We start from the raw sequence: 26,556 nt of genomic DNA, 5'->3' as shown, positions 1-26,556 counted from the left end.
TATATTATTGCGGACCTTAGCGTAAGACGAAGGTTGTGAGTACGTGAAAATGAAACGTTACAGGTCAACGTTCTAGGGACGTTTCTTTTTAACGTTGTGTGAAAATGTTACAAATGATACATTGTAGAAACGATGAATATTGGTTACTTTTAAACGTTACTTGACTAACAGCCATCCTTTCAATCAAGCTTATTCTGATAAGGTTGACCAGATGTTAAACAAAATGCAAAGATAGTTGCTAACCTGCTATGGTATTTAAGGTTATAGGAAATCTAAATTTTATTGGATGGTCACTTTTGAGGTTATTTCCTGTCGTGTATTTGTAAGATACGTGTCTTATGTGTGATATGAGACGTATACACGTCGTATTGGTCAATCAATTCGTGAAAATGAAACGATACAGGTCAACGTTCTAGGAACGTTTCTTTTTAATGTTGTGAGGAAATGTTATAAATGATACATTGTAGAAACGATGAATATTGGTTACTTTTATACGTTACTTAACTAACAGCCATCCTGTCAATCAAGCTTATTCTGATAAGGTTGACCAGATATTAAACAAAATGCAAAGATAGTTGCTAACCTTCTATGGTATTTAAGGTTATAGGAAATCTAAATTTTATTGGATGGTCACTTTTGAGGTTATTTCCTGTCGTGTATTTGTAAGATACATGTCTTCTGTGTGATATGAGACATATACACGTCGTATTGGTCAATCAATTCGTGACCCTAAAGGTTAAAGTTTAAAGTATCAATTTCAGTCTTTCTTTTCATTACTCTGTCAGAACAGTTTTTGTATCTACAGAAAACCCCTGTCTATGAATTTAAAAATGCTTATGCTCTACGATGGGCCGGATGGTATTGTACTGCTTAGAAATGGGACGTTGACAATGGAACTGCTAATAAGATAACTTTTTTTTATAGATGTTTCTATTTTTGAGTTAGCCATCATATTCATTATCAACAAGAAGTAATTGTAACAGGATGCTGTTACGAAGTCTCCCAAACAAAGCTCCGGTAACTCCCCATTCATATGGTCCAATGTTCATTTGATTTGATTTTTTTGTTCCATACAAGAATATATATGGCTTACGAGTAGGGATCTCAACCATTTAAAAGTTTTCAAACAAGAGGGGCAGGTGGTGACCCCAAGGGACTTTACCTACATTTCATTTGATTTGTAGTGTCCCCTACAAGAAAATATATGGTTAAGGGGTGGGGATCTGGACTGTTTACAAGTTTTCAAACAAGAGGGGTTGGGGTGACCCCTATGGACTTCCCTTTTATTTCATTTGATTTGTTTTATTGTCCCCTACAAGAATATATATGGTTATGGGGTGGGAATCTAGACTGTTTACAAGTTAATAGTACATTCTCAAATAGAACGGGGTGGGGGTGACCCCAGGAACTTCCATCTAATTTCATGTGATTTGTTTTATTGTCCCATACAAGAACATATATGGTTTAGGGGTGGGGATCTGGACCGTTTTCAAGTTTTCAAACAAGAGGGGTTGGGGTGACCCCCTAGGGACTTCCCTTTTATTTCATTTGATTTGTTTTATTGTCTCCTACAAGAATATATATGGTTAAGGGGTGGGGATCTGGACTGTTTACAAGAGAATAGTACATTCTCAAATTGAACGGGGAGGGGGTGACTCCCTGGAACTTCAATCTAATTACCTGTGATTTGTTTCATTGTCCCATACAAGAATATATATAGTTTAGGGGTGGGGATCTGGACCGTTTACAAGTTTTCAAACAAGAGGGGGTGGGGTGACCCCCTAGGGACTTCCCCTTTATTTCATTTGATTTGTTTTATTGTCCCCTACAAGAATATATATATGGTTTAGGGGTGGGGATCTGGACCGTTTACAATTTTCCAACAAGAGAGGGCGGGGTGACCCCCTAGGGACTTCCCTTTTATTTCATTTGATTTGTTTTATTGTCCCCTACAAGAATATATATGGTTTAGGGGTGGGGATCTGGACCGTTTACAAGATAATAGCACATTCTCAAATTGAAGGGGGTGGGGTGACCCCCCAGGGCATCCCCCTATATTTCATGTGATTTATTTTATTGTCCTATAATCATTTCTGAAGACTGTACGTATCTATCACTTATAGTTTTCAAGTTATATTCATTTAAAAAATTTTGAAAATAAAATCCCATAGGGTTCTATAGTAAAACCCTCCCTGCTTTCTACCCCCCCCCCACAAAAAAAATACCCCTTAATAGACCCCAATGCACAAACGAAAGATTGATGGCTCACCTAGACATATTAGTCTACCATTTTATGAAATCCTAAGTCAATCTGACAAGCGGTTTTGGAGAACCGCTGCGGACAAGTTCATTTTTTTAAGCGGCGGAAGAAGAAGAAGAGGAAGAAGAAGAAGAAGAATAATAAAAATAATAAGAACTGAGCAAAAACAATAAGTCTCCAAACTTTGTTTGGGAGACTAAATAAACAAATGAAGATATAAAGCAGATCTTTTTGTTACGGTAGTATCCTCATATATAGGTTCAGCGTAATATGTCCGAACCAAGACATTATTTTGTGCGGTAGTATCCTTTTTTTTAAAGTTCAACTTGATATATTCGAACCAAGTCATCATTTTGTGCGGTAGTATCCTTGTTTTCAAGTTTAACGTGAAATATTCGAACCAATCTATCATTTTATGCGGTAGTATTCCTATTTTTGTGTTTTACGTGATACATCCGATACAAGCACTCACTGAAATGTAAGTTAGTTAGTGACAAGACATCTTCAATATATCTGAAAGTGGAATGAAATGAGTTTTTCACACATTTTTATGACGTTTTAGTATCAAGTTAAAAATTCAGATTTTTAGGATTTTATCATATACTAGTAATTCTAATGCAATTTGTATGTCACATTGTTTTTCATTGGCTAAAAGTTGCCGTCAAATCCACAGTTGACTAGGCGTAACTAAGGAGGAACAACCATTTTGAAATGATCGAATCAACAAATGTTCGATTACTACTATATAATCGAAAATAAAACAACACCTACCTCCAATTCGCCGTTTTTAATGTTATTTTATCCGAATTCGAAGCGTACAGGTAACGTAATAACCTCCAGTTTGTAAGTTTTCATTCGTATGACGTCACGTTTACCCATAACGCTTTTGCGCCAAAATCATTCATGAAGGTTCGCGGATTTTTTTTATTTGTCAAATTTAGACATTTTTCCAGGTTTTATCGTATTATTCCTTTTTGAAATGCATTAGAATCGGAATAACAGTACTTTAGTTGAAGAGTTGCCACCGTCAATTTTGATTTGACGGTCGCAAATCTCCGTTTTACTGTCTCCGCTACGCGTCGCCAGTAAAACTGCATTTGCGACCGTCAAATCTACAATTGACGGTGGCAACTCTTCAACTACAGTACTGTTATTCCTTAAATACTTTGTATTTAAGGACTATCAAAATTTTAATTTCAACAATTAGAATGCCAAAATTAAGACCTGTTATCCCCATGTTTTTGTATTTTGTTGGTTTAAGTTTGTAAAACCTATGCATGTCTGTTTTTATTTAGATTTGTGGAGTTGTTGATTACAGACAGTTGGTCTTAAATAATTTCCATGGAAAAAGACATCGATTGTTATATCAATTGCGGTTTTTTAAAGTTTTTTATCTAAACAAAATATATCTATTGTACTGTTTCGTCTTGGTCCAAACAAATATTCAGGAAAGCGATCATAGTCGAATAGATTCTTTTTGTATACTGATTGGAGCTTAAACATGGTATCCAAGGGTCATAATGAGACTGCCTGTGTAATAAACATTGTCTTTTGGGCTTTCATGTCTTCTTTTTCAGATATGTCACGTGCTTTGATAATACTCTTGAGTAATTTCATAATTTGAATATTTTTTGTGTTAGAAGTCACACACAGATATAAAGTTAGACTTATCTCTATTATATATATCAATCTAATGAGTTATGTCTTTTTCAACTAGTTTTCATATTTCATTCTTATGTTGTATTGTTACACCACTGTCCCAGGTAAGGATATATGGAAATAAAATAAAACTACAGTCAAAACAGCAAGTGGTTATTTTGTATTTATCATTTTACCTCAACCAAACAGTCAACATTGTGTCATAATATTAATCACTATAACATCACACATTTATGTCAACTTAGAACAATATAATGGCATATGACCATATAACAATAACATACTGACGGGATGTATAGTTACTGAGTCACTTCAAAAGGATGTTGTTATAAAAACGAACTATTCAGTAAAGGTTTTTAATCATTTACAAAGACATATACAAGAACAGTATGTTATACAGGTTTGATTTGTATGATTGATTCAGTGTATTAATTTTATTAGCAAATGACGATTGCGTTTTTCGTATGAAATATGGTTTCTTTACACGAACAATATCATCTATTAAAGTCTTCTCTAATAAAAAATATGTTTTAAACAATAAATATATCTTTTGTAGTGTTTCTTTTTGCTGTGAACAAACTTTTAGGGAACGATTCATAGTTAAATATTAAAAAATCCTCTTTATACACTTTTTGAAGCTTTGTCATTGTATCTAAAGGAACGCTTGAATATGCATCTTTGAAAAATGTTGCCTTTTGATCCCTCAAATCTTCATTAAAAGAGACATCACGTGCTTTCAAAATAGTATCTAGTAATTGTGAAAACGTGAGAGTCTGTGATTCTTTTGGTGTGAAAGGTACTGGGATTGTTTGTGAAACGAATCCTCTTATTTGTAACTTCAGCCAAACACGTTTTATTCCAGTATGGCGGTCTATACATTTATCTGATTCCATTCGATATGCAAAATAAGCTTGTACAATATCATGAATAGCGTCCGATGTATATTCTTTCTTAAAATTTTCTGAAAAATAAGGATATGATTCCGCACCAATTTCTTTAAGTATTCTAAAAACGTCGTTTTCAAAATTTTCCATTTTGCCAATAAAACTGTAATGAATTTTACACGGACGGCAAATGTCATTGGTAGGCATGACATGGTACTCTCTCAGGCTAGATGGAGTATTAATAATATAATCTACAAACTCTTTAAATGCCACGTCATGTCCACATGTTGCAATTCCTCGGCTTCGTTTAGTTATTCCAATACCAAGATCATTCCAAAAAAATGGATTAGGAGAAAAGAGTTTATCTACGTAGAACGAAAATACTCTTGAAAAGGGATTTCTACTTAACATCAGGTTTTTTGTATTCTTCACTAATTCATATGTCTTTTGCACAGACAAATTATTAAAGTTATGTTTTACTGTTACACTGTCATCCTTTGGTTTAAACACAAAGAGTGGTTTCCATATATCTCTTTCTAAACACACCAATAATCGTGTCCAAAATGTTGATGCCCCTTTTGGTACTCTACAAAACATAACATTGTACTTTTTTAGTGGTAGAAGACTGTGTCTAAACCTGTTATCAGGAATCTTCTGGTCATAAGAATAGTTGATTTTTCAACAGCGTTCTGTTACTCCGTTTCCTTGAGACATCTCATTTTCCTTCGTCACGGTTGAAAACTCTGTCAAAAAGGTTTAGATTGTAAGTGTTGTGAATAAATGAACTTAAAAAAAAAACATATTTCATTTTACACAATCTATCTATGGGAATCTCAGTACTGTTAATAAATTGTACATAGGGCCGACGTGGGTCGGTGATTTTAAAATACTTAGAATCATCAGAATTTCGAACAGTTCAACTCTTCGTCAAATAAAGGCGGAAGACACGAAACACACATTCAAACTCAAAATTCGAAAGTAAACTCCCAACGCCATGGCTAAAAAAGAAAAAGGACAAAACTCAAACAATGGTAAACAGTACATAACACGATAATCTAAAGTAGATTATAAAAAAAAATCGGATAATAATCTGATATTTAAAGGGTACAAATATCATTTTACTGGATATTATATAATTTGACAATAACAAACAGCTTGATAAGACTATAAAAAGCTGTCCGACTTTGTTTTTGAATCGGACAAAATTGAATATTTGGTTCTTGATTGGTGTAAGTAGGGAAAAGTTTAACTTTCTATCAATTCAATAAACTAAATGTCAATCATTCATGAACAAGTTGCTTGTCCCAAATACGGAGCCTCTGGTCTTTGTTAGTCTTGAATGTTTTTTTTTTTTATTTATTTTTTATTTTAGGTCATTTATATGATTTAGAGTTTAGTATGCCGTCCATTTTAACTGAACTAATACACTTTTTCGTTAGGGACCAGCGGTGGCCTAACTCAGGGTGCGGAATTTTCTCGCTGCGTTAAAAACCCATTGATGGTGATGACCTTCGAATGTTTTATGCTCTTTGGTCGGGCTGTTGTCTTTTTGACATATTCCCTTAAAAGTAAGAAAAAATCATTGATCAAATTGAAGTCTACTGAATACATCACTACGATTTACTCATTTTTATTATATTTTACATGTCAAGGGCTAGTAAATATAAATGCGTCTTAAATTATTCGTAAGTTGTGGTTTGCGAGAGCACAAATAGTGCGATAAAAATCATTCAAAAAATCATTCAAACCTCACTCTTTCTTTATTTTAGTATCGTTAAAGATCTAGATTACCACCGTTAAAGATTTTCTTATTATAGGTACTTTTCCTCGTGTCCTAATTTTCTTTAAAATATTCATGGCCGTATCTGTTTCTTGATTCAATCAAGCAAGCAATTATTAACTTGTTCATTGGCTGATATCTTTCTAACATACCCCGGGAAATCTTAGATGAGAACAAAAAATGAGTGCATACGTACTGAATTTCCCTGCTTCCGGTTGCACTTTAGTATGACTACGGTGACGGAATTTAATGAGTTAGTGTTAACCTTTATACAAGAGAGGCGAAAGATACACAAAGGACATTCAAACTCATAAGTCGAACATAAACTAACAACGCCATGGAAAAAAACAAAAAAAAAAGACCAGCAATAGCATACAAAAGTCAACACAACATAAAAAACTTGAGACTGAGCAACACAAACCCCATCAAAAATACAAAAACATTGTTCAAAGAAACGATTTCAAAAGACTCATAAATCGAAAATAAACTGACAACGCAATGGCTAAAAATAGAGAAAAAAACAGACAAATAAAAGCACACAAAACGCAACATCGAAAACTAAAGACTAAGCAACACGAACCCCATCAAAACTGAAGTTGGTTTCAGATGCTCCGGAAGGGTAAGCAGATTCGGCTCCACATTTGACATCCGTCGTGTTGCTCGTTTAAATACAATTGTACCTCTTGGTATTTCCTATTCCAAGCATAAATACTAATTGACAAGCTGTCTTACATTATTTAATGAAAAAGAACGATAACGTGGATAAAAACATTGGCTGCGTCTTTTGGAGACGAAACGCGCGTCTGGCGTAATTATAAAATTTGAATCCTGGTATCTATGACGAGTTTATTTGCAACCACTGGGACGATGCCACTGCTGGTGGAGATTTATTTCCCCGAGAATATCACTAGCCCAGTAATCAGCACTTCTGTTTTGACTTGAGTTATCATTCGAGCGTCACTGATGAGTCTTTTTGAGACGAAACGCGCGTGGCGTAATTATAAAATTTTAATCCCGGTTTCTATGATGGGTTTATTACGGAGTGACAAATCATACATTGTAATACAAAAACAATCTCAGTCTTAAAAAAATTTATATTAACAACATATGTGTTACGTATTTGAAGGACATGTTTTCAACAAACAGTCAGCAATTGTGCTCTTCGTCGACTTATCCTTTATTTATCTGAGGAAGACTTCATACATTCGCGTCTTATGAAAATTAAAAAGAAGCTAGCATTATCGTTTCACTTCATATTTCGCTATATGAATGATGTCCTCTCGCTTCATAGTTTTGTGACCATTTTGTATGAATCTTTTCCACCAATCTTGTAATAAAGGAAACAACAGATACATATACTTCAATGGTTAGATGTATAGCGGGAGGGTTGAGGTCTCAAAAAACATGTTAAACCCCTAAGTTTTGCGCCTGTTCCAAGTCAGGAGCCTCTAGCCTTTGTTAGTCTTGTATGATTTTAAATTGTAGTTCTTGTGTATAATTCAGAGTTTAGTATGACGTCCATTATCACTGAACTAGTATACAAATAGTTTCAGAACCAGCTGAAAGACGGCTCCGGGTGCGGGAGTTTCTCGCTGCATTGAAGACCCATTGATGGACTCTGGCTGTTGTCTATTCCATTGTTGGGCTTTTGTCTCTTTGATACATTCCCCATTTCCATTTTTATTTTTATCTAAGTGATGACAATGGTTCATTCTTCAACTTATAGGTTTACTGGTCGAATTAAGCAAAGTATACACAAACGTTGCAGATAGAAAGGAATTGTTCGAACTTACCAACACTTCATTCTGTTGTGGCTGGTTTAAACTGCGTCGGTGATTTTTCAGAAGCCATTCGAAATTTGTTTCTGAAACGATGAAGTTAAATGCAAAGTAAATATAAACATTCATATGTTATGGTAAACAAAAGGAATTAATCACTTTTTTCAATTGCAAGTATTTTTTTCTATTCGTAGATGAACTATATATTCATCATTCAAGGTTTTGAAATTTTACAGAAAAGTATATGGTATGCACTAATATTTGGACATCTTCCAAGAGATTTTGATATAGATTATCACTTGTTCTATCAAAAATGCATGCATTTAAAAATAATAAAAGAAATTATGCTAAATGACACACAAATTGCAACTATTTAAGAAGTGAAATTAGTTTTTTTTAATTTGTAAGATGAATATATTACTTTTAGATATCGCCATCCAGGCGCAAGACATTTGGGCTTAATCTTTAGCGTGAATGTGTTATCAAAAGTTTACATTTTGACTAATTAATTTTGTTCTACCTGTTAAATTGAATAATAGATAAAAGCCAATATAAAAATTTGGCATGAAATATATGAAGTTATTATTAGAGAATTTTTTTTTTTAAAGCAAGCAATAGTGTTTGTCATTATCAAGATAAAACCTACAACTCAACCAAATTTTGATCCGTGCTTGGTTAAATAGAAAAGTGTAGCCCTAAATTATTAAAGTGAGTTTACAATCAGGGTCAGGCAGTATCACAATATCAATGGTTCTACGAGATGTAACGTTAGAACCAAAAACAATATATGAGAAAAATCAATCAGTTGTCCTTCCCACGAGTAGTTTTTAGATATAATTTCGTGTTTCAAAAACTTTTCTTACTTCTCACTCAAAATTCACATTCCACCTCACCATGATGACCAGGAGCAGGCACTCATTGTTTACGGAACAGTAGGAGTTAAAAAAAATAACAAAGAACATGTCATATATTGAATGACATTAATTACATATCAAATATTAATAGACTATAAAGTAGAATAGATTATTACCTACACGTATTTACATGAACATTGAGTGACTAGCCCAACTATAAACTTTTGAATTTGGTGCAAATGACCGTCATTGGTCCAAACATAACATTTATTTTACATCACTTAACCAATTGTGCATCTCTCAGACATCCAGCTATTATTCTGGATTCTTTACAACAGTTCAAGGTTAACATTTTAACAGTGTAAAAAGGACTCATTTTATATCTTTATGAAAGTAACAAACATGTCAAAATAAAGTAGATTTTGTTTTACCTCTTGTTTGAAAATTCAGATAAATAACCAAAACCGTATACGTAACAAATCCAAAAGCAAGGACTCTGCCATATCTCACAACTGCGTCCATTTTTCTTAAAGAAGGACGTTCGTAACACAACATATTATTACTTTAATCAAGATCCTCTCAAATAATAATATTTATCTTACCTCCTATACAGGAATTCTAGGAATTCTAGGAATATGATTGGTTAAAAGCGTCCGCGTGGAGACCGTGTATATATCCAATTAGGTAAGAAGGGAGGCGGGGCTTATTTTATACACGAGTAGTAGTAGTTTTGCGTCCCTTTATATTCCATATTAGGTTAAAAGGAAGGCTAAGCTAATTTCATACACTTTAAGTAATGGTGTTGCGTCCCTTCATAAAAACAAAACAGTACTGAGAAAAAAATCTTAAAAGGTTCAAAGAATTTGATGATTAAGATTGAAATAAATTCGTAAAACAAATTTATACCCAACAAGTGGTTATTGTTGGCATCTGTTTTTGTAGGATCGATGCAAGTAGTTTCTTATTACTAACAGTATTGAAGACATGCTAATTTTGAAAGGTCCCTAGTCTAAATTTCACACGTTAAGATAGTCGTCAAGATCAATTTGTTACATAGTGTGCTTGTGACGTAATACGGTATATATGGGGTCAGTAATTCCATAGGGAATCCATATAAACCGTTTTAGGTCATTAGAACACTATGTAACTAATAGGATTTCTCTTTCGTTAAATCGTTCCTAAAACAAAATCATGATTGCATACCGGTATTATTCTATTCCTTTTTCCCATCAAAATTGCTTTAACAATTTGTGATATGAAAAAAGTATGAAATCTTCTTTCTTGTATCAATTTACTCAAGGTTTATTTGTTACTCTTTTTATCATATTTGGCATTTCCACAACCATCTTGAAAGTAAATGAATATTCTCAGCAAATGACGAATAAAGATGAATTAAAAAAAATCAATTAACTTACCTTTAATTACCTACTTCAGCAGTAAATGCGACAGAACATTTAGTTTATGTTAGTATATCTCACTCCAGTTTTACTGCATTATTATCTACGTGCGATAACACAATCGATATTGAAATCGAAGAAATTTACAAATTTCTACATAAGGTTTATCAATTGCTAGATGAAAGAGAATAAATTTTTTTCATCTTCTTTGTGTGTATGTTATTACTGTTAATATCATTGTTAACAGCTATTATTCTCCCTGTAATAATCAATAGATAAATAAATCTAATGTAGAGGAAGACAGAATGTTTTACATACAACGCATATATATCATGCAGAATAGTCCTATGAAGACCCTGATTAGGACTTAGAACACATTTTATTTAAAATGTTAGAGGTATCATAGGTTGATCCAGGGTAGGATATACATATCGTAAGATATTTCTTCAAACATGTCTGATGGTACTTTTTAGAACCAAGCCCCTCGACTTTGCTAACTCGCTATAACAAAAAAACTATTCCATTATCAAACATGTTTTACTCGTGTCATGACTTAGACAACTCGTTGTAGCGATTTTGGTAAGTCGTAAATACTTGGTCACTCGTTAAAACGATTTATATTACTCGTTATAGCTATTTGGTCATTCGTTAAAACGACATAGAATCATATTCATAACAGTGTGGCTGTGGCCATTGCTTGACGACCTAATTCATCCCATTGACTGGGACAGGTTATGTGAACGTTTGTCTGTAACGACCACTGCCCACTTTGTACTTGTTAAAGACATTGAAACTGTGGGGTCACAAAAGGTTATCAACAACCAAATAAAGTAATTCGAAAAACTAATCAGGAATAAAACGATGTTTTGATTTATATCAATAATATTAATCAAAACATAAAGGTTATTCCTGATTAATTTTTCGAATTATTTTATTATTAAAGAGCGTAAAAAACCTTTGGTGACCCCACATTTTTAATTCTGTAATAAGTTAGTAGTGAGCAGTGGTCATTACCGACACACGTTTGCATAATCTGTGTCAGTCAATGTATAATTTAGGTCGTCAGTCACACTGTTTTGAATATGATTCTAATTTAATCGTTAAAGATACTCTGCCTCTAGCAATAGTTGGTATCTATAGAATAGTTATAAAGGTACCAGGATTGTAATATAGTACTACGTCAGACGCGCGTTTCATCTACACAAGACTCATCAGTGACGCTCATTTCAAATCATTTATAAAGCTAAACAAGTACAAAGTTGAAGGCATTGAGGATCCAAAATTCCAAAAAGTAAGGCCAAATAACAGTTGAACAAAGAAACTTGTCATTGTTGTTTGTGAAATCAAAATAAGGGTGGTTTATGCATTTGACCAAGGAACACATGCAAGTAAAGTAAAATGAATGATACATTCGAACAAAACAGGTTATAGTCTCAAGCCATGTCGATATAAAAAAAAGTAAAATCACAAAAATACTGAACTCAAGAGGAAAATCAATTCGAAAAGTCCATAATCACATGGCAAAATCAAATAACAAAACGCATCAAAAACGAATAGACAAGAACTGTCATATTCCTGACTTGGTACAGGCATTTTCAAATGTAGAAAATGGTGGATTAAACCTGATTCTATAGCGCTTACCCTCTCTCTTTAATAACAGTCTCATCAAATTCCGTTATATTTACATGATGCGTTACATAAACAGTCACAATTAATAAAATAGTCAAAATATGGGTACATCAGTCATCATCGCATAACAATTTAAAAAGGGACAATTTAACAGAACAAAAAAACATCTATCTACGAACACATGGATTGACTCGAGTGTCTGACGTCATAAAATTTTTATACGTCACATAAATTTGTCGTTCAATGTGCATACAAACAGTTTTAAAATTTGCATAGGCAATGTGAGCGTACAGAGTTAAAAAATCAAAAATATGTAAGAACAAATTACAGAAATAGACCGAGATTTAAACTAGTCCAAAAGTTATAGGCAGAATTTATGAGAATCCAAAAATAGTTAATTCCACTACGCGATTGAATGATGTTGACGTTTGTGGTTCAACGTATATAGTAATTCACAATAGAAATATATCATAATGACATAAAATAGACCAAAAAAATACTGACGGGATCTTTTAAAGTAAAGAGTGACGTAATAAGAACAAAAGAAATACAAAGAGTCGCATATACAAAACAAACCACCAAAAAATGAAAGCCAATACACACACATTGACGAACATTAAAAAACAAGAATGTGTCCAAAGTACACGGATGCCCCACTGGCACTATCATTTTCCATGTTCCATGGACCGTGAAATTGGAATCAAAAGTCTAATTTGGCTTTAAAATTAGAAATATCATATCATAAGTATCAAGTGTACTAAGTTTCAAGTTGATTGGACTTCAGCTTCATCAAAAACTACCTTGACCAAAAACTTTAGCCTGAAAATCCCACTTTCATTTTACATGTTCAGTTGACCGTGAAATTGGGGTCAAAGGTCTAATTTGGCTTTAAAATTAGAAAGATCATATCACAAGCAATAAGTATACTACGTTTCAAGTTGATTGGACTTCATCTTCATCAAAAACTACCTAGACCAAAAACTTTAACCTGGGGACGAACGAACGGACGGACGGACGGACGGACGAACGAACGGAGCAACAGACCAGAAAACGTAATGCCCCTCTACTATCGTAGGTGGGGCATAAAAAACAGGTTATGATCCCAAGCCATGTCGATATAAAGCACATGGCACACATTCAAACGTGTAAAGACATATCATACTTTGACCAACAACTTAACCGCAATTAACTAAAACGCAATTATTGATTTTTTCAAATGGCATAATAAAAAATAATACTGTTGTCTCATTTAAAACCTTCTATTTACAAATGTGCACATGGATATCTTGTTATACATCTCTTTGATGTAAAATGAACGTAACAGTAGTATTACGCTGTTCAAAAGTCATACATCAGTTTAACTGAAACAAATCCGGATTATTACCAAAACAGAAGAAACACATCAACTAAAAGAGAAAAACAACGGAACAACAGAAACACTAACTGCTACGAAAAAGAAAAGCCAACAAATTTAGAAATGCATTAACACATAGGAGTTTATGGACATGTATATATTATTATAAATAAGCATCGTAAATCTATTTCCGCTCTTATAAATTGGGATACCCCCTTCACGTGGCACAAAAATAATCGTGTGAGAAATATACAATTGACAGCAAAACCGGTTTCATTTATATTCAGAATTTACCAAGTTCAAAGAATAAAAAAAAAATCAAAACAATTGATGCAAAAAAATTGAAAACAACACGTTTAATAATTTCTTGCGTCCGAAGCGCTTTTTTTCTATTTACCTTCATCAGGAACGCTCAAAGCAAACATTTGAAATCCGAAGATGTATAAGTACCGAAACCGTTGAAGATCTATATGTAAAAAATACCTAAAATAAATAGCCAAATTCATCTGAAGTCAACTTTGCCTGAGGGAGTTGAAACCTTAGTTTCTAAATAACTCCAAAATTTATGACCGGACAATTTGAGTAAAATTTGTTAAATCTTTTCAGTACCGAAGTACTGACTACTGAGCTGATGATACCCTTTGGAACTGATAGTCCACCAGCAGAGGTATCGACCCAGTGATGCAAGTTGTTTTCAACTACTCTTTTATAAAGCGGCGTAAAATAGCACAACATAAACCCGAACTCCAATGCATATTTACAAAGGGGAAATACATAAAAAACTTTGTAGTTTGAAGTTAATATGACAACGAAGTGAACAAAAATGCTTCTTGTAGTTGATGGTAAATAGACAAAGACGCCGATAACAAATTGGGGAAAAATATGAATACAAGGATAAACAAAATTCAAATAACACTGTAAAGCTCTGTTGCTTTCGAATCGCACATTAGGATCTACCTGCACCAGGAACGCCCAAATTCAAATACACGACAGTGAGATGCATAAAAACGCACAATACGTCAAAACTCATACAAAAACATAATAGCACGGAGAGAGATAAAGGGAAAACTGGTTAGTAAACAAAAAGATACCCAACATCGAAACGATATCATATTGTATTGATTTTTGAAGTAAACACTGAATATGAATCAATCAGGGTTTGGTATTTCTGGTTCACCTTTTTGTGAAAAAGAACGTTGACCAAACTCTGGGTCTTTATTTATATTTAAAGTCTAAAGTCTTAAGTCTAAGTAACAGGTGCGAGCTCTTTAATATAGTCTTATTTGTCATAGATTCGGGTACTGAGACGACCGCTGTTGTCTAATTCTGAGTGGATGTCTAGAAATGAAGTTGAAAAGCTGTATCTGTAGTTTCTGAATCTCTAGTTCATGATATATTCATGGGTACCAATCAGTTAAGCTCGGATTGTTATTGGAAGGAATATTATCAATATACATGTAATTCAATAAATAAATATGTTTCTTTGATCCTCTTGTCTTTATCTGAAGCATCTGAAGGATATTTAACTCATATGAAATTTTTTTAAAAAGGCGACCGAAAAAGGTACACAGTTGGTTCCCATAGGTATGCTGACAACCTGCAGGAAGAAAAATTCAACTACTAAATTAAGATGACAAAGAGCCAATGTCAATTAGAAATTCAACCATACTAGTTACTTGCTTTTTGATGTAGCAACTGTATTTTACAAATATGAATATATCCGCTCATACCGGTACTCGGTCTGTCTGCAATTTGCAATGAGGTGAGAGCTTATTTTATCGATGTTGACGACTACACAGTGACTATGAAATGAAGAACAGTAATAAAAGTGGTGCTCCTTTTTTCTAGATTTTTTCCTGTGTGAATAGTGAATCTATGTCAAGAATAGAAACACTATGCTGTTTCGGTTTTTTTTAACATTTAGAAAGTAAATATATACTGATATAAAGTTAGGACTTTTTCTAATATTATTCCAGTAAAACAGTCTCAAAGATCACCAAACACCTCTGATTTGATAAATAAAAGCGTAACATTAGATTTTAAAAATGAGCACCATTTCAAATTGTTTAAGTTATTCATCGCTTTGTCACTTTATTGAAATGCAATATTCAAACCATAACAACACTCAACTAGTTATCCTGTCAAAGGCTTTTATTGCGTTGTGGCTTTGAATTTTTTAATGCATCAATATATATCCATTCCATTACTCTGTAAGGAGATAATAAAGTACAGTCATCTTGTCCAGATATACTGATATCTGGGTTGGTTTCTGTTGTGTGGAATCGAGTTGCTCCCACAAAAAGTCCCGTATTGTTATACGTTAAATGTAAGTAAGCTCGATTCCAATGGCTTTTTGAAGACACGTTTACGTCTTTAAGAAACTTGATTGGTCGTCCCTTTGCTTGATATCTTGATTGTGCAGTCCTCGATGATTTCGAAAATGCTAGCGTAAATGCATCCTAAAAAAGATACAATTAGAAAATAGTGGAAGTAATTTTGAAATATCTACTGTATGAACGCTAGGAGATACGCGTAGAGTCGATTGTTTTATCACAAGGGAAACAAACTATCTGCATGCCGAAATATTATTAATATAGTCATTTATCATATGTTTAGTACGAAATAGAGGAATAATGTATATCTAATTGAGTGTTTTACTCCAGTCTGTATCATCTACCCTGTATCGCATATCCCGTATCGCAAAGCTAAAACCGTATCGCATTCCACGTATCGCACCCTTTTGATACATCTCGTGATTATTTCCGGAACTCCTCGGTTGTTATCCAATTGAAATATATTCATCAAATGACGTCAAGTTTGGACATATACCTTGACGTCCAGTTGCCGTATTTCCGGGCATGATACAAAATGTACCCACATCAACTAATAGTCAGAAAGAGGGCTAAGCAGCAGTATGTTAGACGACGATCTTGTTGTGATGGGGTTGGGTGGGAGAGATGAGGTGGCAAATTTGCTGATGTCAGGATATTTATTTCAAACATGGTTTATACATCAACTGTCATCCGAAAGAGAAGTTTCATTATCCGAAAGGAGAAAATTAGCGAGTAATTTTTTAAATTTCATGAACGAAGTTATATTTGTTTAGGTGAAAAAGAGAGTGGAACATTCACTGTATATCTCTCAAAACAACAACTGATAATACATATACTTCTTTCTATATTTTCTGTTTATGATTGATAACTTTATAGATGATTACAAAAGTCTATATACGGCCAAAATATTAATTGTTCATGTGTGATAAGACAAGATTGTTCATTTTAATCTAAATTGTGATCAGAATATTTATTTCTAAAATCTGTCTCATATTAAGTGGTAACATTTGGGCAAATTATACATTATTATGTTAAACAGTAACATCTCCAGCATCAAATGTTAGATAATTACAAATCAATACACCGGAGTGAATAAGCCTAGAACATATGTTCAGAATATCTATAATTTTACGTGTAATAAGACAACATTATTTACTTCTAAAAATCCTACAGGCTTCCACCACAGAATCAAACGGTTGCCCGCTAACATTTGTTAAATAATATGATAAACATATCAATACATGGTAAAATCCGTATCGACCAACATCCGCCCTCGGGAACTTCGGCCCTCGGGACTGATATTGGTTTCTCGTGGTCATACAGCATGCGATACAGATTTTGCCATTTATCATTCTTTATATTTAATCCTTCAAATGAATTTATGCTGTATACTTAAATGTCTATGGTTTACACACAGAAAAACAAAATGTAGGATTAAATCAAAATAAACTGTAATGCATGATTTGCCGTCGAATATACAAACTATTGTCAGAAGGATTTTAAGTGGTACGATGTAATGGATGCTTTGCTTTTAGCAGCTTGATCGTGTTCAATATAATATGTACGAATTTTCAAGAACGATCATACAATAGTATATTATTTCTAAAAATATACTTTAGTTACGATACTGTTGTTAGGTCATTAAAGATTGCATATTTTGGCTTCAATATTGATTCACTTATAGGGTCTTTGCATCGGAACTTAACACATTTATCTAAAAAAAAAAAACAGTTGTAAGCATGACATATATTTTATGATAGTATGATACTTAACCACTAACGGGAGGGATTGTGCCTGATATTCATATGATGAAGACATAATCTTTCAATCAGTTTAATTGAGGTCTGGAGCTGGCATGTCAGTTAACTGCTAGTAGTCTGTTGTTATTTATGCATCATTGTCATTTTATTTATTTTCTTCTGACATCGGACACGCACTTCTCTTGAACTGAATGTATTTTAATGTGCGTATTGGTATGCGTTTACTTTTCTACATTGGCTAGAGGTATAGGGGGTTGAGATCTCATAAACATGTTTAACCACAAAGCAATTTTGCGCCTGTCTCAAGTCAAAAGCCTCTGGCCTTTGTTAGGCTTGTATGATTTTTAATTTTAGTTTCTTGTGTAAAATTCAGAGTTAAGTTTGACGTCCATTATCAATGTACTAGTATACATATTTTTAAGGGGCTAGCTGATGGACGCCTACGGGTGTGGGAGTTTCGCGCTACATTGAAGACCCGTTGGTGGCCTTCGGCTGTTGTCTGCTCTATTATCGGGTTGTTGTCGCTCTGACACATTCCCCATTTCCTTTCTCAATTTTATTGTATGGTCGTTCTTATATTATATTATTTATCACCACCACGATATAGTCAAGCGTGCACGAAGTTTCATTAAGCACCATCAAGCAATCCGTAGATTAATGTTCAATTTATCTGTTTGGACAAATCGATTTCATTCAATTTTTTTTTGAATTTCCGTTCCAGTTACACGATTTTACTTAAGTACTACAAATTAACCTGATTAATATCCTGGCATGATGCAGGATCTCCAAACTGGTTAGTTCCTATCCTCTTTCTCACTTCTTCTTGACTGGTCATTGTTGCTTTTAGTTGCACTGGACTCTGTGGATACACTGAGCTATCTTTCGGTCTTTTATCAAACATTATTGATGTTGAGCTGACAATCTGTAAATCGTCTGTCAGAATCGATGGATTTGGTTGTTTTTCCTTTCTAGCATTTTCAGAACCAGTTTCATGATTTACAAACTAGATATAAAAAGTAATAAACAATTATTTAACTGTAAATAGGAGATATCATATGATTGTCAATGAGACAACACACATAACTTCCAATAATGGCCTTCAACAATGGATGTGCTCATATTCTTCCGACGTTGCAAATATATAATATCTCCCAATATAATATAAGATTGTGCATGCTTGCAAATGAGATTTAACGATCACACAGAACCAACATGACGTAGATATAAGCAACTATAGGTCACCATACGACCTTCAACAATGAGCAAAACTTATTTCGTATAGTCAGCTATAGATAATGTCAAAATTACAAAATGTAGAACAATTTAAACGCAATAACCAAACGGCCTGATTTAAGGTGGATCACCAGTATATATTTTTTGAGACAGATTTTTTTTATAATTTGCCAAAATGAAGATTATACTATGCTCTTTTCAAAAATTTAATAAAAAGTATGGGTCACCGTGCTATTTTCCAAGATATGAGTCGTTGAAAATTGCAAAAATTTGGTTAGTTTGTTCATGAAAAAACACATTAGTGTGCATAAAAAAAAATCTATGAGATAGAATTTTGAAATAAATTGTGAGAAGAAAGGTTTCATAATATGTTTTAAGATAATAAAAAGAAAACATGGTGTCACCGAACTTGTTTTCTTGCTAAAAGTAAATATAAAAAAATTCCCTATTAGCCCAGTATAAATTTTGTACTAAAAGAGTTATCTCCCCTTAAATGACTCATTAGAAAAAAATTATTTTAAAACCAAAGAACATAATATTTGTTAAAATATTTTGTCTAATACAATCAATTAAAAAGTTTTCTTTCAATAGAAAAAAACTTCTAACAATTGAATTGCAAATCTGTCTCCAAATTTGCAGATTTAAGCAAATAACTAGACCGATTTTGTACTGTGATTGTACAATCCAAGATGGCGGTATACCATCAATCTACCTTAAGACAAAACAATTAAAGAAAACAAAATATAACAAACAATAACCACAAATAAGACTGAATCACAGGTTCCTGAATTGTCAATTTGTTTTACTATATCAAAATATTTTCTTTTTTTATTTTCCTTTTTGAATTTTCCTCGGAGTTCAGTATTTTTGTGTTTTTACTTTTTTCTCTATATGAAATAATCACTATGTATTTCGTAATCTTATGGTAAACTTTTTATGTCTAGCACCAAATGAAAATAAATACTTCACTTAAATTTGAAGTATACCTCAACTGATGTGGAATTGAGCAAATTAACAATAAGCTGTTGAGCAGTAGTTGTCCAATGAGATACTAACTCTATGTTCTGGTCTAAAGCTTTCACCTGTGAAAGAGGCTGAAATAAAGATAAACATTCACTTGTTTTATCTGTATAGGGCAGTAATCATATTACATAATGATCTATCTGTAATTGTTTTTGCCTCGTAAACCAGGAACCCACTGTTTTCTTCTTGAAATGTCTGTGCCAAGTCAGGAATATGACAGTTATTCAACATTATTTCCCAGCGTTGTTTGATATAGTCCAGTATGAATTTATCATGAAGTTCTATACTTTTGATCAAACATGTTTTGAAAATCTTATCAATGTGACGTGTCACCTAAAAGTAACTTCAGCATTTTCTGCATGAATGTCGAAAGTAACTTCAGGATACTTTGATAACTATTTACACCACTGGGTCGATGCCACTGCTGGTGGACGTTTCGTCCCCGAGGGTATCAACAGCCCAGTAGTCAACACTTCGGTGTTGAGATGAATATCAATAATGTGGTCATTTTTATAAATTTCCTGTATACAAAACTTTGAACTTTTTGAAAAAACTAAGGATTTTCTTATCCCAGGCATAGATTACCTTAGCCGTATTTGACACAACTTTTTGAAATTTTGGATCCCAAATGCTCTTCATCTTTGTACTTGTTTGGGTTTATAAATATTTTTGATTTGAGCGTCACTGAAGAGTCTTATGTAAACGAAACGCGCGTCTGGCGTACTAAATTAATATCCTGGTACCTTTGATAACTATTCAGCATTTTCTGCTTGAATCTTCAAGAAACTGTACACGTAATAATAATGATACAATATTTTAACCGCTGGGTAGTACAAAGTTGTCAAATAAAGGACTAACCAAATGTATCCCCCCTTTCAAACCCAAGATATATATTAAAATATCACGTATTCATGTCACAAGCAGAAAAGAGACTAGAACGCCACCTACGCTTAATTAATAAACGGACAAAAACTCGCGGTCGATGTCCGGGATCTCCACAATGTAATATATTTTAAAAAAAATCGGGGACTAAAAGTAAGGTATGAAAGAAATAAAAAGATTAAAAATTACAATGAGCTGTATATTATTACATCATTTGCTCTAGTTTTTTTTTTTTATTTTCCAAAAACAATACAATAGCAACAATCACGAAAAACAAATATGTAGCCAAACAAAGAACAAATAAACAAGCTTCAACTTGACATCCATTTTATCTAATATTTTTTTTTGCTAATTTTAAACATGATATAACCATATAATACCAGACTTACTTGCAGTAATAACTGAGTATTTGAGTACCCCTGATCCAGAAAAGCACGAGCTGCTGTCACATTCGTCTTTAAGGCGTTTTGTGCAGATACCATGAATGCGCTCGTGTAGTCAGCTATAGTGTGATAAGCATCTAAGTGCGTTACCTCTGGTGTTAAATCGTGTTCAGCGTACCACCATGGTAGTTTGCCGAATGCAAATTGTCCGAAGTTTACACCTTCCATCATAATTACCGGAGTTTTATACTTTTGTGTTGGGTATTGTGCAATATCTGCCTGTAACTCTCTAAATAAAGTATTTGGTTTGATTTACTTCTGCTTGTTTTGGAATAAAAGGATATGGGTAAATATATCATTTAAAATACCCGTAGGTTTGGGGTGATTTGATGTCTGAACTGTCCAAGTTAGAACACTTGCGGAAATTAGCTATGTAGATATAGAAAAATACAATCTAGGTAATTAATTGAGATATAAAAAAAAAGACAACCGTCAACGAGGTTGTTGGCTAGGGACAATATATTTATATAGGTGACAATAACATCCCATTCGTTCTACAGTAAATAACTGATTTTTTTTCTCATTACTTTTAAACAAAATTACACAATTCGATTTTGTCATAACTGGTTATAATAATCAAATCTTTGAAATTTGTAATCTAATTTTTTTAACGAAATACCAATACAATAAAAAGCTACATTCTAAAGTATTGAGCATTTGTTTAAATTTGTCCATAGAATTTCATTTTAATACACGTTATTTACCTTTGCTATATTGGACAATATTGGCTGCTTACTATGTGTTTCATGTTGGTGACTTTTATTTAAGAATTGAATGCTTCTTTTTGTAACTTTGTTGGGTGTAAAAGCGTTGACCGAAGTACAAATTGTGTTTGGCAGGACTTTTGGAAATTTTGGTGCTTAGTGCTCTTCAACTTCGTACTTTGTTTGGCCTTTTTTACTTTTTTGGATTCGGGCGTCACTGATGAGTCTTTTGTAGACGAAACCCGCGTCTGGCGTATATATAAAATTTAGTCCTGGTATCTATGATGAGTTTATTGACGTAAAGAAAAATATTTTTGTACATATATACTAGGTATTAAACATGTTGTGCTCTTGTTCTACATGTTCAGTTCAGAAAGAAAACATCACCAATTACACATGTTTTATTTATGATGAATGATAATTGTAAATGAAAACTCACTCGAATATGTCGACAATTTTTGTAACTCTCGTTAATCCGTCCAGATCTCCGCTAATGGTCAAAACAGGTGTCGGATACTTATTAAGAAGACTTCCATCAGGCAGATATGAAGAATATAACAAAACTCCACCAAGAAGGTAACTCGAAAAAGTGCCAAAACGAGCAGCTACTAGACCTTCAAAATAAACAATTGTTAGTAGAAACTATGGTATGAGCTGAAATTATCAGGTTCTTGTTAGTGTACTTCACGAGAAAAGTTCTTGATATTCAAAAAGTTAAAGTGGGAGTAGAAGGACGAAAGTATCACCATATATTACCCAATGGATATAAAACACGAATAAATGTCGGTCAGACAGTTTATAAGCTTAATCTGTGAAGAACTGCGAAAAGTTCCGGAATATGAATTGAGCAACGATCTCTAAAATTATTAAGAAAAGCAATTTAGAATACCGGACAAGAAAAAAGTTAACAAATGTAAATCCGGATAAAACATTTATAGAAGTGTATTGTGGTGTAAGCAATATACTTGTGTATGTATTTTGATTTCAATACTAGATTTAAAACTTGAAGTCTTTCCAGTTTGTTTTCCATGAATAAAAATGGATCCTCATGTAGGCCATTGAACTCTTATTTGTCTTACTCTCACGCCTTTTCCAGATATGAGACAGACGTAACTGTATCTGTTGAATACTTTATTTTATACATGTTGGTTACACAAAATCGATCTTACTTTTGTTTTATTCTGATATTGGATCATCTAATTTAATGCTTTTTTGTATTATTTTTTATCATATTCAAGTCATATATAGACAGACCGAATACTAATAAAACTTCTGTCTTCACCCCCTCTGTGACCCATAATGATTACAATTTATTTATTTTAGGTTGTACCCAACACCTTGACAAATATTAATTTGGCTCTTATAATTTTCATAAAGTTTTGTCGAAAATATGTAAATTTCAAAAAAAATTGACCAACCACCCACTTTATCAGAAAGTTTTCATTGGTTATATAGCAGTTTGACAAACACTAATTTTGATCATGTACTGTAGGTACCACTTTAATACATCTATATATATTTCATATGGACAAGTCATTCGGTAAAACCATAATGTATATAATCTAACCTCCATCTCCATGTCCAGCCAGGAAAGTCGACTTTCCTCTGTATCCATGAGTTTTTAAATGTGTAAATGCCGATAGAAATGCAAATGGCATGTCAGCAAGAAATGGCTGTTCATCAAATATGGCAACCCATAGTTTCAAATCACTTCGCCGTATGATCTCCTCAGCTGCAATATTTAAATCATTTGTAAATAAAAACCTAGCAGTTGCTCGTTTATCCTGCTTTCGTTCTAAAGAGACCAAAAACAAAGATATTTTTTAAAAACGGAAAAATAAAATAAAACATAGATAACCAACAAAAACTAAAGTGAAAATCTGACCGATTCTCCGTAATTTTTGGCAGATTCTTGTTTAACCAGTATATACCCTGTATACCAACATTCCCCGTGTGAAATTAAAAATGGGTTTGAAGTAATAATCCACAATGCTTTTTAACATAAAAATGATAGCATACGATATAAATATATTACTTTGGAATACCATACGGCATTTTATGTTAATAGGGACCAAACAAGGTAAAACATGCTACTCAGAGGAACAAGTGAACAGTTTGCTTGAGTTTCTAATTGACAACCTATTTGTTTAATTTGGAGGTAAACGTTTTCAACAAAGTGTCGGCATTGTTGGAACAAACAGTGTGCCTGTCCTTGCTGATCTCTTCTTATTTTTATATGAATCGGAGTTCCTTTAGACACTTGTAAAATACAAGAAGAGAAAAAAAGCCTGGTCATTTAAATTCACATTCCGATATTTTGATGATGTTTTTTTCCCCATTTATAATCCAAAATTTTCTGATTAAGTTCCATTAATATATCCTCCATAGAAATTAAAGAAACAACAAACACGACTTCCTCCGCTCATATTTGGACTTATACCTCGAATTTGATATACACCTCTCAGTACCATAATCTATGACAAACGAGACGATTTCAAATTTTAAATTGTCAATTTCCCCAACCTTAGTAGCTATACCAACTTCACCTGCATATGGGATATAAATTTCCCAACTTATTCGGTATTTAAAAGCATACAGCAACTACTCAGACTTTGTAAAACGTCACCAGTGTTTGAGCAAAAAGTTGATGAACCAGTGTTATGTCAAAGAACGTCTCGTCCTTTTTCTAAAAAAAAAGTTTCATCGGAAGGTACCAAGACCTTGTTGAAAAAAAGTTCGAATCAGTTTCAAAAAGAATACACGATGGTCTTGGAGTATAGATTCTTGGTACTGACGTTGTTTATCATCTCAATAAGTTGTGTAGTATTCTTTTATGTATCTTCATGAATTTTACTTTTAATGTTTAGTCTGGTTTTTTTAGTGGACTCCATTTGACGTGGCTCTGTACTTATACATCCCGTCATTTGAGTGTTCTATATAATTTGTGTATTCTTGTCGTTGAAAATAAATTATTGCTACGCATATGCTGTGGCTGTGTATTCTGTTTCTTTGGGCCGATGACGTGACTCTGTTCTTATGTATCCTGTCGTTGTATTTTATCACATGGGAAATGTTTGTTTATAGTGATTAAAATAATAAAACAATGTTGACTGCTGTAGCCCTATTTTTTTACATTTATACCTACTATGTCTGTTTGTTTTGTTTACTTATCGTTGTCATTATAATTACATTTAATGCGACTATCATACAAGTGAGAGGTTTAGCATGTTATAAAACCAGGTTTGATCCACCATTTTCTACATTAGAAAATTCCTGTACCAAGTCAGTAATTTGATATTTGTTATCAATTCATTTGATGTGTTTGAGCTTTTGCCATTTGATTACGAACTTTTTTATCTACAATTTCTCGGAGTTCAGTATTTTTGTGATTTTACTTGTTTGCTGTTGGGATGTACAAGTACCCGGCTACGTCTACCGATTTCAGGGTGTCTATGAATACAGTTATGTGTAAAAATAGTGTTCACGTGAAAAGCCGACGCGTTGTAATCTGGCAGCTGCCTTTTTGGAGAGCATTTTGTTTTAAATATGAATAATCAAAAAACATGATGTGTTGTTAAATAACCAAACATATTGCGATGCTGTAATCAACACGATATTCACCAAAACCAGTTTTAATCTCCATTTTGTAAAGAGAAAGCTGATCCTTCCAAACATATGGCACCCTTGATGTAATAACTTCTTTGTTAGCAACAATCCCCTATCAACATGATCAAGGATTTTGAAATCATGATAAGAAATTGAAATTATGAAATATTGCATCAACTTGGAGATATAACAAAGATCGTAATTCACAAACGGTTATCAATTCCGTAAAACAACTGTTAGTTTTCTTTTATCAGTTATAAAGTTCATCATTTATATAATTATTATATACTTGTCTTAGTTAGACATATTATGTCGTACCTTGGCCCTCTATTCAAATGTCAGAGAGAGTCGTATATGTAATTTATAATGTTATTTGACCTTACCTAAAGGTGTGTATCTGTCCCCATGTATATCCTTTGCGGGAATGAAAACAATAGCAGCTTCCGGGTCCCTACAATTTGCCTTTACTACTTCTACAGATAAAGTAAAACACAGATGTGCATTTTGAACAAGTACAAATGCTAAATACAAAGTGTTCATGTTTAAGCTTTGCGTACACACACAAACTAAACACGAGTACGCTGTATGACGTTACTTATCAATATGTTTCGGAAATAATAATCCAATAAATGACTTTGACAAGGTTCCTCCGAACCTAACAGTTGCTGATTTCCCATCGCGAAGGGTTTCCCTATAATGTGTATAACAGAATCAACATTCGTATGTCATGGTCTACCTGTATGACATTATTGAACACCCTTTATATATATATATATATCGAAATACAGTATTCTCGAAGCATATTATCGTTTTTCACAGCATATTATATATTATTCTCTAATTTTCATGCTATTTTCGCATTTCCTGACCGGTGTGAGAAAAATATTTCTAATCTCTAATGATCTGAATTTTCTTGTTGTGACGGCATGAAAAAAGGCGACCATGCCTGATGACGTCACATCAAAAGTACACAACTT

General features: G+C 33.2%; 2 protein-coding genes across 2 annotated transcripts; both read right to left on the bottom strand.

Moving 5' to 3' along the window:
- Positions 1-4,380: 4,380 nt before the first annotated feature.
- On the bottom strand, positions 4,381-5,648 carry LOC134709265 (carbohydrate sulfotransferase 11-like). The gene has a single exon (XM_063569434.1). It carries the CDS (start codon positions 5,398-5,400, stop codon positions 4,450-4,452), a length of 951 nt encoding a protein of 316 aa, XP_063425504.1. The 5' UTR covers positions 5,401-5,648; the 3' UTR covers positions 4,381-4,449.
- A 10,077-nt stretch (positions 5,649-15,725) lies between these two features.
- LOC134709264 (uncharacterized) lies at positions 15,726-26,177 on the bottom strand. Its single transcript, XM_063569432.1, has 7 exons — positions 25,963-26,177; positions 23,541-23,705; positions 22,413-22,587; positions 21,216-21,498; positions 19,908-20,015; positions 18,443-18,691; positions 15,726-16,054 (listed from the first exon to the last, which is right to left on the bottom strand). The coding sequence occupies exons 1-7, from the start codon at positions 26,117-26,119 to the stop codon at positions 15,737-15,739; spliced, it is 1,455 nt and encodes a 484-aa protein (XP_063425502.1). The 5' UTR covers positions 26,120-26,177; the 3' UTR covers positions 15,726-15,736.
- Between the last annotated feature and the right edge of the window lie 379 nt (positions 26,178-26,556).

The sequence above is a fragment of the Mytilus trossulus genome, chromosome 3 (assembly GCF_036588685.1).
Source record: "Mytilus trossulus isolate FHL-02 chromosome 3, PNRI_Mtr1.1.1.hap1, whole genome shotgun sequence".
Taxonomy (NCBI): domain Eukaryota; kingdom Metazoa; phylum Mollusca; class Bivalvia; order Mytilida; family Mytilidae; genus Mytilus; species Mytilus trossulus.
This window is presented reverse-complemented; position numbering and strand designations above follow the sequence as displayed.

Coding starts and splice junctions, on each gene's coding strand:
- LOC134709265 (XM_063569434.1), bottom strand. CDS start 5,400: ATGTTTTGTAGAGTACCAAAAGGGGCATCAACATTTTGGACACGATTA.
- LOC134709264 (XM_063569432.1), bottom strand. CDS start 26,119: ATGAACACTTTGTATTTAGCATTTGTACTTGTTCAAAATGCACATCTG. Junction 22,588..23,540: donor GGCTGGACATGGAGATGGAG/GTTAGATTATAT, acceptor TTTATTTTGAAG/GTCTAGTAGCTGCTCGTTTT. Junction 20,016..21,215: donor ATACTCAGTTATTACTGCAA/GTAAGTCTGGTA, acceptor TCTTTATTTCAG/CCTCTTTCACAGGTGAAAGC.